This window comes from Heterodontus francisci, chromosome 11, assembly GCF_036365525.1.
Source record: "Heterodontus francisci isolate sHetFra1 chromosome 11, sHetFra1.hap1, whole genome shotgun sequence".
NCBI classification, from domain to species: domain Eukaryota; kingdom Metazoa; phylum Chordata; class Chondrichthyes; order Heterodontiformes; family Heterodontidae; genus Heterodontus; species Heterodontus francisci.
In genome coordinates, this window is record NC_090381.1 from 95,168,584 (window position 1) to 95,188,373 (window position 19,790).

Consider the following 19,790-nt stretch of genomic DNA (forward strand, 5'->3'; position numbering starts at 1 on the left):
CTCGGATGGTGATGGCAAACACGAGGGGACATAGCTTCAAGTTGAGGGGTGATAGATATAGGACAGATGTGAGAGGTAGTTTCTTTACTCAGAGAGTAGTAAGGGCGTGGAACGCCCTGCCTGCAGCAGTAGTAGATTCGCCAACTTTAAGGGCATTTAAATGGTCATTGGATAGACATATGGATGAAAATGGAATAGTGTAGGTCAGATGGTTTCACAGGTCGGCGCAACATCGAGGGCCGAAGGGCCTGTACTGCGCTGTAATGTTCTTCTAAAAAACTGACCACGTGGGAGCTGGAGGAATGGCCATTGCTGGAGCTGCAGTGGCTATATTAGGACAGACAGAAGTGGAACCATGCAGTTCACTGAGATGCACAACCGTAGAGAGATGATGGAGGAGGATGGCATGAATACTGCAGAGATGTCAAATGACAGATAAAGTGTCAGGGTCACAGCCAGACAGAATATTGCTAGTGTCTTTGAATAGGGCAGTCCGGACACTGTGGGGAGGGCAGGAAGTAAGCTGAAGGGATTCAAACAGAGAGCTGCCGAAGCGGTGAGCACACCACTGGAGGGGTAACAACACATTCAGGTGAAACAAAAATACTACTGCAGATGCCGTAAATCTGAAATAGAAACAGAAAATATACATGCAGGTCAGGTAGCATCTATGGAAAGAGAAGCATAGGATTAACATTTTAAGGTCAATGACCTTTCGCTGGCACACAAATGTCAACCTGTGGTCCAACCAAGACAAATTCAACATTGCTTTCTTGCTTTTATATTTAATATCAAATGTCTTTTTATGGCCTTTTCTATCTGATTCAGTTTAAAGATCTATATTTCTGCACCAATACACCCCTGTTCCTCTGTGGTCTTAACTGATATAGTTCCTTTCATTATACTTTTCCACAAAACATACAACTTTACACTTCCCAATATTAAACTATATTTATCATCTATCTGTCCACTCCATTAATCTGAACACTTCCCTTAAAATTTAATATAAAAACAAAAAATACTGGACATACTCAGCAGGTCTGCCAGCATCTGTGGAGAGAGAAGCAGAGTTAACGTTTCAGGTCAGTGACCCTTCTTCAGAGCTGGCAAATATTAGAGATGTAAAAGGTTTTAAGTAAGCAAAGCGGGGGTGAGGCAAGAGATAACAAAAGAGAAGGTATTGAAAGGACAAGGTCACAGAATAGCTGACCAGAAGGTCATGGAGCAAAGGCAAACGGTATGTTAATGGTGTGGTGAAAGATAAAGTGTTAGTACAGAGAGGGTGTTAATCGACAGAAAACTGAACAGCCTGGCCCCAAGCACAAACATGAAAAAAAAAGTGGGTAGGCACAGTAGAAACAAACTAAAATAAACACATTAAAAAAACTAAAAATAAAAAGGGGGGCCCGTCATGCTCTGAAATTATTGAACTCAATGTTCAGTCCAGCAGGCTGTAGCGTGCCTAATCAGTAAATGAAATGCTATTCCTCGAGCTTGCGATGATATTTGCTGAACACTGCAGCAATCCCAGGACAGAGATGTGGGCATGAGAGCAGGGGGAGTGTTGAAATGGCCAGCAACCGGAAGCTCAGGGTTATGCTTTTGGACTGAGCAAAGGTGTTGCGCAAAGCGCTCACCCAATCTGCCTTTGGTCTCCCCAATGAAGAGGAGACCATATTGTGAGCAGCGAATACAGTATACTACATTGAAAGAAGTGCAAGTAAATTGCTGCTTCGCCTGAAAGGAGTGTTTGGGGCCTTGGATAGTGAGGAGAGAGGAGGTAAATGGGCAGGTATTACACCTCATGCAATTGCAGGTGAAGGTGCCATGGGAAGGGGACGAGGTGGTGGGGGTAATGAATTAGGCACGCTACAGTCTGCCGGATTGAACACTGAGTTCAATCATTTCAGAGCATGACGGGGCCCCCCTTTTTATTTTTTTTTAATGTGTTTATTTTATTTTAGTTTGTTTCTACTGTGCTTACCCACTGTTTTTTTTCATGTTTGTGCTTGGGGCCAGGCTATTCAGTTTTCTGTCCATTAACATCCTCTCTGTACTAATGCTTTGTCTTTCAGCACACCATTAACATACCATTTGCCTTTGCTCCATGACCTTCTGGTCAGTTATTCTCTGTGACCTTGTCCTGTCAACACCTCTTTTGTTATCTTTTGCCCCACCTCCACTTTACTTGCTTAAAACCTTTTACATTTCTAATATTTGCCAGTTCTGATGAAGGGTCACCTACCTGAAACGTTAACTCTGCTTCTCTCTCCACAGATGCTGCCAGACCTACTGAGTATTTCCAGCATTTCTTGTTTTTATTTCAGATTTCCAGTATCTGCAGTATTTTCTTTTATTCCTTAATATTTAGCCTGATAGGTATTGGAAAATTGAACAACTATCTGATTTTGTGTACCAAAAGACAGCAAACAGTTCCAGCACAGGTATTGCATAGCCAGATGTAGAATAAAGCATCCTCTACACTGTCCCAACAGCATGTCTTGAACTCAACCTCAGAAGACGTCGCTCTGCCACACTGTTCTAATTTTTTTGTTTTTCCCAGTGACCTTTAGATTCTGAATTTGGTTTCAGTCTACATTGAATTGTGACTCATTTACCTTGAGGCCCTTTCTGTTCTTTTCCTATAGCTATTTTACTGTTTTGATGCAGTCAACACATCACATACTGTGAACCTCACTAGGAATTACAGTCCTCACCGTTAAGAGCAACAGCTAAATTAGTCTACTGCAGTTATTAGGATTGGCTACGACAATGAAATAGATGGTCCAATGGATACATTACACTAAGTGCTTTAGTAACGCTGAGCTGTGTGTGGGGGGGGGGGGGGGGGGGGCGCGTGTAGCAGAGTATTTGAACGTGCACTCATCAAATAACAGACCAATAGGAATCTCAAAACAGAATGAATCATATGTCAGGCAGCATCTTATCAATTTTACATACCTGCAAAGATTTATTTCATGTCAAGAAATTTTGTGCATCACATTGAAAACTGCAAAACATTTAAAAATTTGGATAAAATAATAAATCTTATTCAAGAATAATGGAGCTTAAGATTTCCCTTGTGCACTAGGTGTAAAAAAATTGAAGATCTAGTTGAAAGAACGTGCAGATTTTCTATGGGGTTACTCTCTTAGTCTGAGCCAAGTGGAGGAGAATGTGGGAAGCAGGTGGAGGGGAGAGTGGGAGGAGAGGGAAGGGAAATGTGAGAAGTAAAGAGGAGGAGATGTGTCATGGTGATTCAATAATAAGAACCCCAGTCCATCAGATATGCTCTTCCAGGTTACGCTAAAATCTCTGCCTGATGCAGCTCAACTGGGAGCAAAGCAAAGGAAGACTATACCTGCATCCTCTCAGACTAGGTTGCTACACCAGATGCTGTAGTACTAGCCCAGCTATTTCTCATTATAAGTTTATAGATAAAGAGTAGAGCATAACATTTTCATGCAAAGGTAATTTTCAACATAATTTCTCAGTAGGCCTTACAGTGAAACATGCAGAAGCTTTACACATTTAAAGAAATTCAGTCAGTCCCCACATGATTGTCTTTAAATTATTTTATTCCATGTTCTACAATACAAATCTTTTAGTTCATTGTGGAAATATTCTTCCCTGATAACACAGGAAGCAGGCAGCTGCACCATCATCAAAGGCCATGCAGGTATGATCATCAGCACATTCAACAATGATGCCCTATTTTAAACCATACCAAAAGGTATATCTTAACATCCCACTTGCAGCACAACAGAAGAATGTTTTATATATATGTACAGTGAACATATTTCTACAAAGTGGATATAAAACTTGAATGAAAAATTAATAACATGGCTAATTATTTACAAAAACACAATGGGGGTGAAATTGGTTTTAGACAGTAGCGTCAAATAGGCAATTAACAAACTGACAGTCCATCACACACCCCCACCTGATGTGAAGTCAACAAAAAAGAAAGTTGTGTGGGATATAAAGTGGGCGGTCGATTGTGGGATATAAAGTGGGCTGTCGATTCACTATCACCCATGACCAACCTTACCCCCAATGAGTTCATAAAGGTTTACATCGGCAAACGGACAGACTTTGAAAGGAGAGGTTGTTGATGTGTGAAAGTACGGTCATAAATTATTGAATTTCAGAAACTATTCTGTCTGTTGCTCTAAACGCAGCTTAGATTTTTATCTGACATTACCTCTTTATAAAAAGAAAGAGGAGTTAGGGGCTGATCAAAAACAGTAAACACTATATCAGGAAATATGATGGAAAGGGAAACAGATTTGCCAAGATAGTGTAAAAAAAAGTCAATGTACAAAAGTTGAAAATCAGAAGTTTTTTTTAAAAATACAATTTTCTCCTTCCCCCTCCTCTCCTGAAAATGTTGTCTGCTTGCATGGCCACAGTTTCATGGGCCCTAGTCACTCCCTGGTACCTCATCCAGGTGATCATTATCCACACGTGACCTTTGACGACCAAGTGTTGGTAGACCATTTAACTATGGGTGACATAACTCTAGGCTGATCCTGCCTCGCCTGACCTCCAATCGAGTACACTTGAATGGGAGGTACTGCATAGCAATCAGAACCAGGAACCCTGGCCAATCTTCTCTCTAATCCAGGCTGGATGAAGGTCAACTGTAGTGGCCTGAAAATCAGCTACTGCTAGACATCGAACCTGGCACCTTCCTAAGCTGTATGGAGAAACTACTCACCAGATAAGTTCATTGTGCCACTGGAGGAACAAAAGTAGTATAATATGTTGCTGATCATTTTTTGTTTGAAATAAGTGGTTTGATCAGCAGTTTGGGCTCATTTTCCTCAGTCTCTGAAAAGATGTCATTGTTGAGGAATGTTACATTTGATTTGTTGCTCAACAGACAAAACAAATCGTTCACACAAGTGAATTTAAGACTACAAAATTAATTTTACTCATCCTTTCTAAATAAATGTCATATATTAGCTTCCATCAACATCAGGGCTTGATATTTCTTTGGAACTCCCTTGCTTTAGAACTGGACAAACCCATGGCTTTAGATAGGAAGTGTATGTTATTTGTTTGAGATACTTCCTAGCCAGGAACCCTAACTTCAGTGGCCTCCAATCGTGCCTCTACCCTGACCATGTAGAAACTGTAAAACAACCAAAACAATTCGCTTTACCTCAATATACCCAAAATCCAAACTCACTCATACAAGTACAAGATTTACTTACAACAGCGACACTGAACCAACCAGGTTGTCCACCTCACAGGCTTCCAAAGGATAGGAGGAATAAAGGGGGAGAGTGGAAGCAAAAACAAACCAGAACAAAAATAAAATAGCAGCTATTAAAACTGTGCCAGCCAATCAACTTTGGATCATTTTTAACTGGATCTTATAATGTGTAGCAACAGACTAGAAGCTGCATCACAGGATTCTGTACACTCACACAGAATTACTGTTCATTTCTCTCCCCCTCAGCTTTCAGTCTGCAAGGGTCAGTCACAAAGATGGCAAGAGTGGATGGTGAAACATAGTACAGTACAGCTCAATAAAAAGCACACTTGAGCAGCTTCGGAAGTATGCCGGCACACTCTTTACTCTCCTTCAACAAGTGAAGAGCAGTCATCTTCATCATCGTCATCATCTTCATCATCGTCATTAAATGAGCATGGTGTCTCACCTCGTGATTCATAGTGCGATGCAATGCTGCTTGAGTGGCGACTCTCTGGAGCTAGAAGCTGTCCAGTTGCTAAGGCAACTTCTACATCCAACGATAATCCAGGGTTTATACTGTTGGTTAGAAATGAGAAACTGAACACTCATACAGCACAGCCTTAATAAATTACAATAATTTGCTGGCTTTGCACCTGGATGACAAGTTTAAAATGATTTTTTTTTGTCATATATTAGCAGCATTACAGCAATGTGCAGTGCTGTGCACTCAGAAGAAATTGTAATAGGGTTAAATGACTCACAACTGCTGACTGTGAAGAGTACAGAAAGACTCGTAGAAATTATAATGGGGAAGGGTCGATGATGGGGTGGGGGGGTGCAAAAGGTTAGCCGGAAATTTCCCATAGTCTAAATAACTGCTCCCAATTAAGTTTGCATTTGAAAACTTCCTGTCTTCCAATTTATTCATTGTTTAAGTCATAAGTATTTTTTTTTTTTACCTTGATTGAGAAATAGAACCAGTTGTTGATAAAGCTGAGGCAGTTTGCAGTAGATCTGTAGGAACCTCTCTGTTTGCCCAAGATGATCCTTCAGCCATTTCTATAAGAAAAACAGCCAAGTTATAATATTATAAGAGGAAAAATGCACTGAATGCTGCATAAATTAGTGCACTAATGCCAACACTGCAAAATCAACACAAGAGCAATCAATGCAAGCACTGCAGTTGGCAGGCTTCTGTTTCATTCCACCATGGTATGCTGATGAAAGGAAATGACAAATTTTATAGAGCCTTTCATGGCTTCAGGACATCACAAAGCCAATGGGGTACTTTTGACATGTCGTTACTACTGTAATGCAAGCAAAGCATTGAAGCCAATTTGCACATAGCAAGATCCTGTAAACAGCAATGAGATGAATTACTAGGTAATCTACTTTTACTAGTGTTGATTGAAAGTTAATTTTTTTTAAATTATTCACTCTCTGGATGTGGCAGTCACTGGCAAAGTCAACATTTATTACCACGCCTAGTTGCCCTGATAGGTGGTAGTGAGCTTTCTTCTTGAACTTCTGCAGTCCGCATGATGAAGGCACTCCCACAATTTTGTTAGGTAGGAATTTCAAGCATTTTAAGCCAATGACGATGAAGGAATGGGAATATATGTCCAAGTCAGGTTGGTGTGCGACTAGGAGGGAAACTTGAAGGTGATGGTGTTCCCAAGCACCTGCTGCCCTTGTCCTTCCAGGTGGTTGAGGTCACAGGTTTGGGAGTTGCTACTAAAGAGAAATGTTAGCCAGGACACAAGAACTCCTCTAATCTTCTTCAAATAATGCCATGGAATCTTTTACATCCATCTAAGCAGGTAGAAAAGGTGATGTTTATGTTTCATCTGAAAGATGGCACCTTAAACAATGCAACACTCCTTCCGTACTGCACTGAAGTTTCAGTCTAAATCATGTGTTCGAGTCTCTGGAGTGAGAGTCAAAAGAAAGGATGCTACCACTGAGCCAATGCTGACACCAGGTTGCCAGTTTCAAAGCAGACAACAGGGATGAACATACTTCTCTTTAAGGGTATATTCACAACGCAGCCAGCAATCTGAGTCCAGTAGCTGCAATTCGAAATTGCCTGCCTGAAATTGCAATAGTCTTGCCCAGGAGAGGGCCGTTCACATGCCTGGACACAGGTGTGGGCACAGCATTCCCCCTACTGTTATAAATTTAAATATTTAGAGAACACAGTGGGAGAATCTCTGTCTATAAATATATAAGTGAGGTTAAGAGAATTTACCAAGTGCCCAGATGGTTCAGCAGACCCCCTGAGCATTGTTTAAATCATGTAGGATACCACACTGAATTAACTCCAAGAAGTTGCAAGCCAACCTACTTTTTCCAACCTCTCTTTCCACTTTGCTTTGAAGTCATGTTACCCTTACCCTGAGTCTACATTGTCAATTGGGCGTGCTGCAAAGCTGAAATTGCATGGTAGATGCAGCCCAAGATATTTTAGTAAACACAAAATATTTTCTTCCTTTTCTTAACAAAAAAATCATAATACAACATAAACCTATAAGCAATTTCAACTCCTCTGCCAATGTCATTCTATAAACTATCAATAGGAGACTCACAAAAACAATCTGGGTTTACTTCTTGTTTGCTAATATTCCTTTTTAAAATCTCCAAGCCTTCATTTGGCACCTCCCCTGAGCTTTGCTGAGATCTGGGATTCACTGGATGGTGAAGTGTGAGCATGAAGATGATGCTGAACACACCATTACAGTGCATTGTACTACAACTTGAAATATTCTAAAGACTTGCTCCCTGGATGAGGAAAGAGATAGAGAGTAAGATGAAGCAGAAAAAGGGTGCGTATGACAGATGTCAGGTTGATAACACAAGTGAGAACCAGGCTGAACATAGAAAGTTCGGGGGAAAGTGAAAAAGAGCTACAAAAAGAGAGTATGAGAAGAGACTGGCAGCCAACATAAAACAAAATCCAAAAGTCTTCTACAGGCATGTAAGTAGACAAAAGGGTGGTAAAAGGAGGAGTGGAACCTATTAGGGACCAAAAAGGGATTTACACATGGAGGCAGAGGGCATGGCTGAAGTACTAAATGACTACTTTGTATCTGTCTTTACCAAGAAAGGGGATGCTGCCAAAGTCACGGTGAAAGAGGAGGTAGTTGAGACACTGGATGGACTAAAAATTGTTTACGTGGTGGTATTAGAAAGGCTGGCTGTTTGTAAGGATAAACCCAGCAACTACAGGCCAGTCAGTTTAACCTCAGTGGTAGGAAAGCTTTTAGAAAGGATCATCCAGTACAAAATTAACAGTCACTTGGGAAAATGTGGATTGATTAAGGAAATTCAGCATGGGATTGTTAAGGGCAAATCATGTTTAACTAATTTGATTGAGATTTTCAATGAGGTAACAGAAAGGGTTGATGAGGGTAATGCAGTTCATGTGGTGTACATGGAATTCCAAAAGACATTTGATAAGGTGCCACATAGCAGGCTTATCAGCAAAATTGGAGCCCATGGAATAAAAGGGACAGTGGCAGCATGGATACAAAATTGGCTGAGTGGCAGGAAACAGAGTAGTGGTGAGCAGTTGTTTTTCAGACTGGAGGGTGGTTCCCCTGGGGTCAGTATTAGGACCACTGCTTTTCTTGACCTAGAATGATTGATCTGAATTTTCCCAGTCCTATGGTGACGGGCTGGGAGGCAGGAGGGTTGGTAATATGGCGGGGGAAGGTATTGGGACGGAGCCCAATGTCCTCCTGCCCCCATGGCTTATTACCAGTGGTGGGAACCTCAACAGTGTGGCCCACCACTGGGTGGGGAGACTGCCAGGTAAACCCTAGCGGTCTCCCAGAGGGCTCCGGAGAAGGGACCTCCTTAAAGGCCGCTCCATGGCCCCCGTGGCTGAGGCACCGCTGCTATACTGGATTGCTAGGTTCTGCCTGCCTCCACTTTTTAAAACAAACTTACCTGTTCTTGGAGGGTGCCTTAGCATTGAGGTGCCCTCTCCTTCATGCTGCAGCCTCAGCAGTTGCCACCGCTAAGCCTGCTGAGCTGCCAATCCTCTGATTGGGCCAGCTGCTCTGGGGGGAGGGTTGCTGTCCTTAATTGGATAACGGCCCCAGCGGTGGCCTATTAATCAGCTGCCATCAGTAAAATGCTGCCCCAGGGTCCTGCTGCCTGCTGGTGCGGGGTTGTCTCCCACTTTCGGCCCCGGGAATATTCAGCCCTGGGGCACAATTTCAAAATCTGCGGATGACGGAAAACTTAGAAGTATTGCGAACTATGAGGAGGACAGAGATAGTGTTCAGAGGATGTAGACAGGCTAGTGGAATGGGTAGACATGTGGTAGATAAAATTTAATGCAGAGAAGTGTGAAGTGATACATTTTGGCAGGAAGAATGAGGAGAGGCAATATAAAATAAAGGATACAATTCTTAAGGGGGTGCAGGAGCAGAGAGACCTGGGGATATATATGCACAAATCATTGAAGGTGGCAGGTTGAGGAAGTGGTTAATAAGGCATATGGGATCCTGGGCTTTCTAAATAGAGGTATAGAATACAAAACACTGGTTCAGCCCTCAACTGGAGTACTGTGTCCAATTCGAGGCATCACACTTCAGGAAGGAGGTGAAGGCATTAGAGTGGTTGCAGAAAAGATTTGTGAGAATGGTTCCAGGCATGAGGGACTTCAGTTATGTGGATAGATTGGAAAAGCTGGGGCTGTTCCCCTTAGAGAAGGTTGAGAGGAAATTTGATAGAGGTATTCAAAATCATGAGGGGTCTAGACACAGTAGATAGAGAGAAACTGTTTCCAGTGGCGGAAGGGTCAAGAAACAGAGGACACCGACTTAAGGTGAATGGCAAAAGAACCAAAGGTGACATAAGGAAAAACGTTTTTATGCAGCGAGTGGTTAGGATCTGGAATGCACTCCCTGAGAGTGTGGTGGAGGCAGATTCAACTGGGGCTTTCAAAAGGGAATTGGATAATTATCTGAAGAGAAAAACATTGAAGGGCTACAGGGGAATGGGACTAGCTGAGTAGCTCTTGGACAGCTGGCATGGTCACAATGGGCCAAATGGCTGCCTTCTGTGCTGTAACCATTCTATGATTCTATATATATCCACTATGGCACTGAGTCCAATTTTCCACATGCTAAATTTTCATCTGACTGGGCAGTTAGACAAGGTTCAGAGTGAGAGAAGTGAACTCTGGCTGCTGTTGCCACCTGGCCAGTTGGTTAGAGTGGCGCTGCCAGAAATCTGAGTGAGACTCACCTGTCCAGCATCTCTCTCCATCAGGAAATAGTACAAACTGGAAAGAGGCAGAGACTGCCAGAAGAAACATCAGTCGCACTGTAGCTCCAACCCAGGCAGGTGCAAATTGGACTTTGGTAGAAATAGTACTTCCACTGTAATTTACATATTTTAGTTTCTGAAATATCTTACAGTATAGCATGTCTATTTCTCGAATAATTGTGGCATTCCAAGAACATAGATGTGTTTTAAAACAGCATTTGCCAACTGCAATTGAGGACATATTACTGAGAGTTGGAGAAGTGACAAATGTTGTGGTATACTGCACAAAGTAAAGGATAAAGCAACTGTGGCACACATTTAGGGCATTTCTGCAAATGCGAGCAGTTTCATTTCTGAGACATTGAACTGGTTACCTGGGCCCAGGTTGCTGCCAATACAACCTGTCACTTACTTTAATTAGCATACAGATCCAAATAGCTACAGGGAAAATTGCACAAGCCAATGAATGTTAATGCTGTGCCAATGCCCTTAGTGCGTGATTTGCAAATTATCTCAAATATTTCCCATCACTACCACAACAAAAAGTGACAGACTCATCACCACCATTCCTTTGCCTTACTGTTAGAGTTTAAGATGCTCTCGCCAGATAGAACCAAATAGGGAAAGATAAAATTATTTTAAATCATAAAATTTTACCCTGCTTTCTTTACGTTTATGTGGACACAGCATGACAATTTCACAAGCTGATTAGTATGGTTCACTGAAATCTTAATGACAACACTCTGACTACATAAAAATGCATGAAAAGTCAGCAGGGGATGATTCACCCTCTGATTTCCACTCACTTCCTGTGCAGAACAATCTAGCCTCAATCCAACAACTTCCAACAAGTGCCCCCAGACTGAGGAATTATGGGCTCATTAAAACACTATGACCCATTTAAAAAATAAAATCAATAAAACGAGGTGAAACCTTTCCGACAATTCTGTATATACTGTCAAGAAAAACAATATGCCAAATAAAGACTACTAATTAATCAGCTGGAAATTTACATTCAACTTTTAATGTAAAAAATCCTAGTTACCTTTTTAAAAAACTAGCAGCCAAGATGGCCACTGCAATTTGCTTCTGAAACACCTTTTCACATTCCAGGCTCCAACTGGAGACTGAGGTCTGAGGAGCATGGCCCCAGAACAATAGCTTGCTCTAAGTGATTGAATTACCTTAGATTTCTTCATTAGCACAGCATTCAAGGCAATCGTAACACCTTGACTTTGTAAGAGCAAACCCTCTAAGTGTAAATATTGGTATCTAGGGGCCTGGGGAGCCAATTCTGAACTTTGAATCTGATTAGAAGGTTCCAGAAAATATGCTGAGGCAGTCATGTGGCCGTCTGCCCATTTCTGGTAGTTTCCTTGAACAAAGAGTCAAGCCAGTAACTCAGACTATACAGCAGCAGAAAGGCTTTACACCTCTCTCTCTCTCACTCTCCAGATAACACCATGTTTGAAAACCGCCTACAACTGTGGACCCTCTAAGCCTACAGATTGCTACAGAGACCAGGGGAAGAGAGCCACCCATAAGTCTGCCTCGAAGAAAATCCTGAGCCAAGCGGGCCCTCCACAAAGTGCACTTTAACCAGCCAAAGACTTCAAGAGTGCAACCTCAGCTGGAAGAGCACTAAATCATCCAACCTCGCAGACTGAGTATTTAATTTCCATTTATTCTGAACTCTAATCCAACCACAAAATCTACTTTTCGCGCTGTAATCTATTTGCGTGTGTGTGATTCTCCTGTGAATGTGTGCATGAATGTGTAGCGTATTTAAAAAAAAATTTTTTTTAGATCTGGTTTAGAGTGTTAAGTATAATAAACTCACCTCTTTCTAATTTAAACTCAAGAAAACCTGTCCGATTGGTTCTTTCACGATCACATTAAAGACAAAAGGTAAAACACTCACTGAGGTGGTAAGCACAAATAAACCCTGTTGCGGTCAAGTAAGAGGAAGGGCAAGAGGGGAGCCTGTGACCCCCACCTCACCTGATCTTAACAGGACTATAACTTGAGGTTTACAGCATCAGTGGGCAACACTGAACGCTATTTTCCCATATGACATGAGGAACAGTTCAGCAGAAAATTGGTATTACAACCCAAAGAGATAACAGATATACGGTCTACTCCTGATTATTCAGCAATCTTTTGTGCTAAAAAGTTAAATTATCTAATAATTTGAATTAAGAAACATAACTAACAGTATTTTTTAATGAAAAATGGAGAGCTGGCATGGACTCGATGGGCCGCAAAGCCTCCTTCTGTGCCGTAAATGACTCTGAGTAAATATGGCCAGACCAGAGCAGCCTTTTAAAAAATATAACATTATTGTTCCATATGCACAATTTGCATCTCCCAACGAGGGGAAAGGCCCTCAAGATACAAGGTTTCTCAAGATACAAGAATGTAATCTTGTATCACATTAGCAAATGGGTTGACCTCTGAACAATTAGGTGCTATTAAACCTGTATAAATTGCGGGTTAGGTCGTAGTTGGAGTATTCTGACCAATTATGGGCATCAGACTTCAGGAAGGATGCCAAGGTCTTTGAAGGGCTGCAAAGGAAATTTATCAGAATGATACCAGGGATGAAGAACTACAGTTGTATGGAGAAACTACTGGGACTGTTCTGCTGACAGCAGAGAAGGTTAAGGGGAGATTTAATAGAGGTAATTGGCAAAAGAACCAGGGGGGAGTTGAGAATTTTTTAAAAATGCAAATCAATTGTTATGCTCTGAAATCCACTGCCTGAAACGGTGGCACAAGATGGTTGAACAGTAACATTCAAACCTGGATATATACTTGAAAGCAAAAATCTGCAGGGCTGTGGGAAAAAAGCAGGGTAGTGGGATTAATTAGATAGCTCTTTCAAAAAGCTAGTACAGGCATGATGGGCCAAATGGTCTCTTTCTGTGCTGTAAGATTCTATGATAACAGCTGGTGCACAATCTTGTGCACAAGCAATTCAATTACTTTGGTGACGCGGCCACACTTTTAATCCACGCCACAAAATGAACAGGGTGAATTCACAACACTAGCCTGTCACGCACTCTGGAACTGTTTTCACTGGAAATAGTTCTGCAATTTTAAGTACATTCCTGATTAGCCTACATTTGTTGAAACGAACACGCTGTTTATATCACAACAGAACTTGCTTGATTTCGTGTGAACTGTTCCAAATCCTAATGAACCTACAGTCATTATAACAAAATGCGTGAAGCTTCCTAGAATATTTGTGCTGGATCTAACATGCCAATAGAGTTACCCTAAACATTTGTTCTTTCATGTGGTTATTTTGGTTTTTAAACACCTTCAGGAATTTTTCCTACAAAAACACTGAAAGCAGAAACTGAGTCCAGTAGCTTGCAGTAGACACAGAATAAATGATGATAAATTCAGAAGGAAAGAACAGAACCGTAAAGAACGTTCTCTGAATGTCAATTGGGAATGGGTTGCTAAGAGTTGCCATGGTAACTGCCAGAGCTGCTGGAACTAAATGGCCTCTCTTTCTTGACCCCCTACCTTAATGGAACAAAAGGGTTTTCAATAAAACCTTGAATTTCACTTGGTATCTCCTTTCTGTAGCTGGCAATTATATACTCAGGGACTCTTTAACCGCTCCCCCACAAGAAAAAACAAAATTCTAGCGAAATACATGCAGTGTCAACAAAATAAACTGACTGTGAGAGGAGATGCAGACGATAATTATATATCCTCTTACCAGCCGTAAAATATAAATCAGGAATACTGCATTTCAGCAGTGACCTCTGAGAAAAAGGGGTGTCGGGTTAGCCTTTTCAAATTTGCAAATGGTTCAAAAAGGCAATAAAATGGGGTGCCATCACAATTCAAGGAAAAAGAATTGCCTCAACACACTGATGCAGACTGAGCCAGGCCAGTTTAAAAAGAGCATTCATAGAAACAGTGATGGGATCTATTTAAAGGCAAATGGCTATTGAAGCTGGCAATGTCACAACAGAATTTACAACTGCAGTACCTTTGTTTTCCAGCCCTTTTGAAAGGGGTGGGGGGAGAAAAGAGAGGGAGAATACTTTTAATAGTTGAGCAATAATCACAGACATATTTTTAAAATGCAAGTTCCTTAAGCCATGGACAATAGGTCATGCATAATTCGCTTTAATTAGGAGTTCTTTGCTTCGACACACCCGATAAACGTATGCTCTTAGCAGGGTGATACTGTTCATTCACTTGATACACAGTTCTTTACGTCCAAGCACAGCATTAAATTTGTAAGTTTATCAACAGAATATTACTGAAGAAAGAAACATGCATTATATTGTGCCTTTCACAATTTCAGGATGTCACAAAGTGCTTCACAGTTAACTGTATACTTTTGGAGTGTATTCACTGGTGTAATGTAGGGAAATGCAGCAACCAATTTATGCACAGCAAGGTCCCATGAACAGCAATGAGATGAATGATCTGATAATGTTTCAGTGACATTGGTTGAGGGAGAAATGTTGGCCAGGAAACCAGGGAGGACCCTCCTGCTAGATGCAAATTTTTCACAATTAGAACTGCTTGGGGTAGATTTTCACTCACTGATTATGGATGGAGGGAAATTCCAAAGGAACATCAATAAATGTTGCAGTCTGACACTCCAAAGGTTTCCAACTAAGCAATTAATAAGTTAATGGGGCGCTGTTTTGCCAGAGGTGTCATCTTTTGGGTGAGATCTCAAAATGAGGTACTGTCTGCCTGTTAGGTGGAAGTAAAAGATCTTATAGCATACTTTGAAGAAAGTCAGAGGATGCTCCTGGTATCTTGGTCAATATTCTATGTTCAACCTTGATTACTTGGCCATTTACTCATTTGCTGGTCATACAAGCTTGCTGTGCGCAAACCAGCTGCCATGTTTGTCTTCACACCAGTAGCAAATGCAGCTCCTTCTTGAAATCTGGGTCCTAGTTATGTCTGCCCTTTTGTGCGATATGTGGAATAAATCTTGTTCCATTCCTATTCAGGTCCCCTCCCTCATCTCTTTTTCTGGTACACTGATGACTGTATTGGCGCAGTTTCCTGCTCTTATACTGAACAGGAAAATTTAATCAACTATGCTTTCAGGTTCCACCCTTCTCTCACCATTACCTGGCCCATCTCAGACTCTTCTCTTTCTAGACTTGCAGCTCCATTTCAGGCTAAACTATTGACAAATATTCACTAGAAGCTCACGGACTCTAGCAGCTACCTTGATACCTCTCACTCCACAGTAGGAAATAGCTGAAGGTAAGGATCAAATTAATCCAACTTAAATTCAACATCTCAGTTCTGGATTTTTAAAGAGAAATACTTTCATACATTTCTTCACCTATTTTTAAGTTAATGTATGATGGTCAGAAGATTTCATCAGTACTGCAAGCCAGCAGAACTCACATTACCCAAATCAGCACCATCTATTACTTTCCTGCACTCCTTTGCGAAATTGTTCTTCAGTTTGGAAACTCCTGGTCAACTTTGCACAGCTCATCACCCAAAGATTGTCCCAACAACGTGCTGCATTCTCACTTCCAGCACATGATGATATCTGAGTCATTCTCCAGCCTCTCATCCAATTCGTTGTTCCTGTTTTGCAGTTGATCTCATCGTAGCTGTGTAGAGATGTGGTGGCTGTAAGGACTCCACTCCATTCTCCCAGTTTTTCCATCACATCTGTTCTGACAATGCCACCCTTCCATACCAGTGTTTCTGAAACATCTTCCTTTTTCCTCAGCTAAGGAAGCCCCCCCACTGTGGCTGACAGGACCCTTGACTGTTCCATTTCCCGCACTTCTGCTTTCACCCCTTTCCCTCCCGCCAAATCCATGATAGTTCCCCTTGTCCTCACCTTCCATCCCACCAGCCTCTACATTCAACGCCATTTTCGTCCTCTCCAGCATGATGCCACCACCAAACACATCTTCCCCTCCCGTGCAGCATTCCACACGGACTGCTCCCTCCGCAATATTCTGGTCTACTCCTCAACATCGCCTCCCCTTCCCTTCCAATGACACCATCCTATGCAAGCGCAGGAGATGCAACACCTGCCATTTTACATCCTCCTTTCCCATCGTCCAAGGCCCCAAATATTCTGTCCAAGTGAAACAGAGATTTCCTTGTACTTCTTCCAATTTAGTATATTCATTGCTCAAGATGCGGTCTACGCTACACTGGGGAGACCAAACGCAATTTGGATGACCACTTTGGGGAACACCTCCGTTCAATTTGCAGGTGTGACCTCCGACGAGCTTCCGGTCGCCTGTCATTTTAAGTCTCCACCCTCACTCAAGCTCTGACCTCAGGCCTCCAATGAAGCTCAACGTAAGCTTGAGGAACAGCACCTCACCTTTTGAATAGGCACTTTACAGTCTTCAGGACTCAATGAGTTCAATAATTTGCCGCATTTTTCCGGATGGCAGCTGCTGATGATTCTGCCATTCCAAATTACACCTCCACTAGAGTGGACTTCTGGTCCCATTACCATTTCCTTTTGCCTTGCACCATCATCCCTAATCTCTCCTGTCTTCCCCCCCCTCCTCACTTTCCCTGTCTCTATGTGTCAGCTGTGGCTCAGTTGGTAGCAATCTCACCTCTGAGTCGCAAGATTCCAGGTTCAAGTCCACTCCAGGAATTGAGCACAACAATCAATGCTGACACTCCAATGCAGTACCGCGGGTGTGCTGCAATATCAGAGATGCTGTCTTTCGGAGGAGATGTTAAACCAAGGTCCTATCTACCTGCTCTGGTGGATGCAAAAGATCCATGGCGCTATTTTGAAGAGGAGCAGGGGCGTTACCCCCGGTGTCCTGGCCAAAATTAATCCCTAAATCAACATCACAAAAACAGATCATCGGGTCATTATCACACTGCAGAAGCGTGCTGTGCATAAAATTAGCTGCCGCGTTTCCTACATTACAACAGTGACCACACTTCAAAAGTACGTCATTGGCTGCAAAGTGCTTTGAGACGTCCAGTGGTCATGAAAAGCACTATATAAATACAAGTCTTTCTTTTTTCTACTTGCTTAGAACCTGTTGCGTCTCTAACTTTTTACAGTTCTAACTAACAGTCATCCACCTGAAACATTAACTTTTTTTCTCTCTCCACAGAGGCTGCCAGACCTGCTGAGTATATCCAACATTTTCTGTACTTATTTTAAACTATAAGCATTTTTTGAAACAGCTGGTAGATGAGGGAGAATTAACTGAAATGCTGACCCAGATTTTGTGGTCAGCAGCAAACAAATGGCACCAGCCATTCATTGCACTTACACTTGCTGAGATTATGGGCATTTGCACTGGAGGTTGTGTTGATTAGCAAAAAAGCAGGGCACCCTCTACAGGGGATCTGGAAACTGTGTGAAGAGGGAAAGCCACGGTGTGCCTCCTTACCCAATCAGATTGGAGATTGAAGAATTGTTACTGAGGTATACAATCTAAAGCAGGAAGTGTAAGTCAGTATATTAAATATCAAGTCATGTACAGAAAGCAAAATAGGAGGCAAAGAAATAAGGGAGTAAAAAACAGAAAAAGACAAAGAAAAAGTAATAAACATTTTAAAAAAAATCTCCAACAATAATGAAAATCTGAAAGAATGAAACTCCACACTGCTAAGAGTTAAGTTTCAGTGCCAGAGAAGCTGTTTGACAGTCATTTAGGACTTTTTATTCTTGAATGGACAAGTCTCAACCTTTTCTGGCGAGTTTGATGAGTACCTAGTGAATAAGTACTGCAAATTCATGTCCTTCGTATATTTGAATGTCGAGTCTCTAGGCGAGATACCGGTCTACACAGCTTCTGCAGGAGCAAGGCAACTTGGATAGCAACATCCTGATTTCAGTGTTTAACTGCACATGTGCAGTTGCTGTCCGATTTAATCTTTAATTATGGTGAGTGCGGATAGCCTCGCTGTTATTTATAACTGCAAAATCTAGGCATTAGAATGATAAATTAAACAGGATCTTCCTGTATGAACAAGGAATGTCATATGAGAACATATGTGGGTGTGTGATGAGAAAAATATCTTTGAGAGTGGGCTGGTCTAATCACTTATCAAAGAAAGAAGAGTTATATACCGTACCGTGAATAATCTTTTTTAGATTTTACTTTCCTCTACAATATTTACAATACTCAGTATTTTTATGATTATTATGTTTTAATATTTTTAAGGAGTTGTTACACCTTGGAGAAGAAAGTGTGATTTTTTTCCCCCCATTTCAGGAATAGAAAGAAGTGACTACCTGGTTAACTGCCCAGAAGTTGTTTGGAAAGATGATTCCACTGTTAGCTGAAATATATAATATTCTCAACATATTTCCCGATTAGTTTGGATGTGAATTAAGCCCAATTGATCAAAGTATCCTCTCTCCAATAGGTAAGACCAGTTCGGGGCAGCTTGAACAAATTCCCTAGTAAGCAAGGTCCACAACAGAAAACAGCCAACAGTTCTGCAGACAGATCGAGAGGCCAGAAAAAAAAACCTATATGTAATGGAAAGACTCACCCTTGTCTAATAAAGGACAACTGTCTGAGGTTGCAATTAAGGCATCTTGCTGGAGCAGAGTAAAGGGAAATTTTAATCTGCATCTAAATATGAATAGAGATACCTGTTGCTAATAGTATGCAGCAAAAGTGCATAATACCAGCAGAGATTATTAAACAATTGTTGCAACAAGACTAAATTGATATGAAAATTGCCAGTGCTTTGAATAAAGTCACCCCAACTGTGCATTGGGGTAGCTTGCAAGAGAAGCGATGAACCTTCAAACTATTATAAACTGCACAATGGTGGCTAAGTATCGTCCCATGGTACTACTAACCTGCAACATAGGGCTGCAAAACTTTTGGCACCAATGAGTTTGCAGCTTTCAGGTTTTCTGGAGTACATTTACCGGATTCCAAGCCAAAGGACATTCCCATACGTTTTAGTACTTCAATATCATCATGAATCTCAAAGGTGTTGTCAAAGTTGAACAGATATTCAAACCTGATAGTTGGCAAAAGTTACATAATTAAAAATAAAATATACAGAGCAGTTAGCTACAAAATCAAAGCAATTCAGTTTTCATTCATATTTGTTTTTGTACTGTAACATACAGAAGAATATAGCAGACCAAAGATTTGCAGATGATCATGTAAAAAGAATGTCCTTAGACATACTTAGTCATAAAAAGCAAGTGGTTTAACAGTTAACACATGTGATCTTCTGGACTGATTTTGATCGCCTGAGAAGGTCGGAGGTGAATTTTCCAAGAGTTTCTCCCCACTTATTGGGCTTGTTATTTTTTTGCCTCCCCCAGGAG

General features: G+C 41.5%; 1 protein-coding gene across 9 annotated transcripts in view; it reads right to left on the reverse strand.

The window, feature by feature from the left end:
* Positions 1-3,560: 3,560 nt before the first annotated feature.
* LOC137375400 (transcription factor Dp-2-like) overlaps positions 3,561-19,790 on the reverse strand; it is a 223,856-nt gene continuing 207,626 nt past the window's right edge. For all 9 annotated transcript variants that reach the window (XM_068042569.1, XM_068042567.1, XM_068042565.1 and 6 more), the window contains 3 exons: positions 19,308-19,474; positions 6,163-6,262; positions 3,561-5,779 (listed from right to left, as the gene is read on the reverse strand). In XM_068042569.1, the coding sequence (XP_067898670.1) occupies positions 5,584-5,779; positions 6,163-6,262; positions 19,308-19,474 (463 nt within the window). In that variant the 3' untranslated portion in view covers positions 3,561-5,583. The remainder of the gene's footprint in view (positions 5,780-6,162; positions 6,263-19,307; positions 19,475-19,790) is intronic.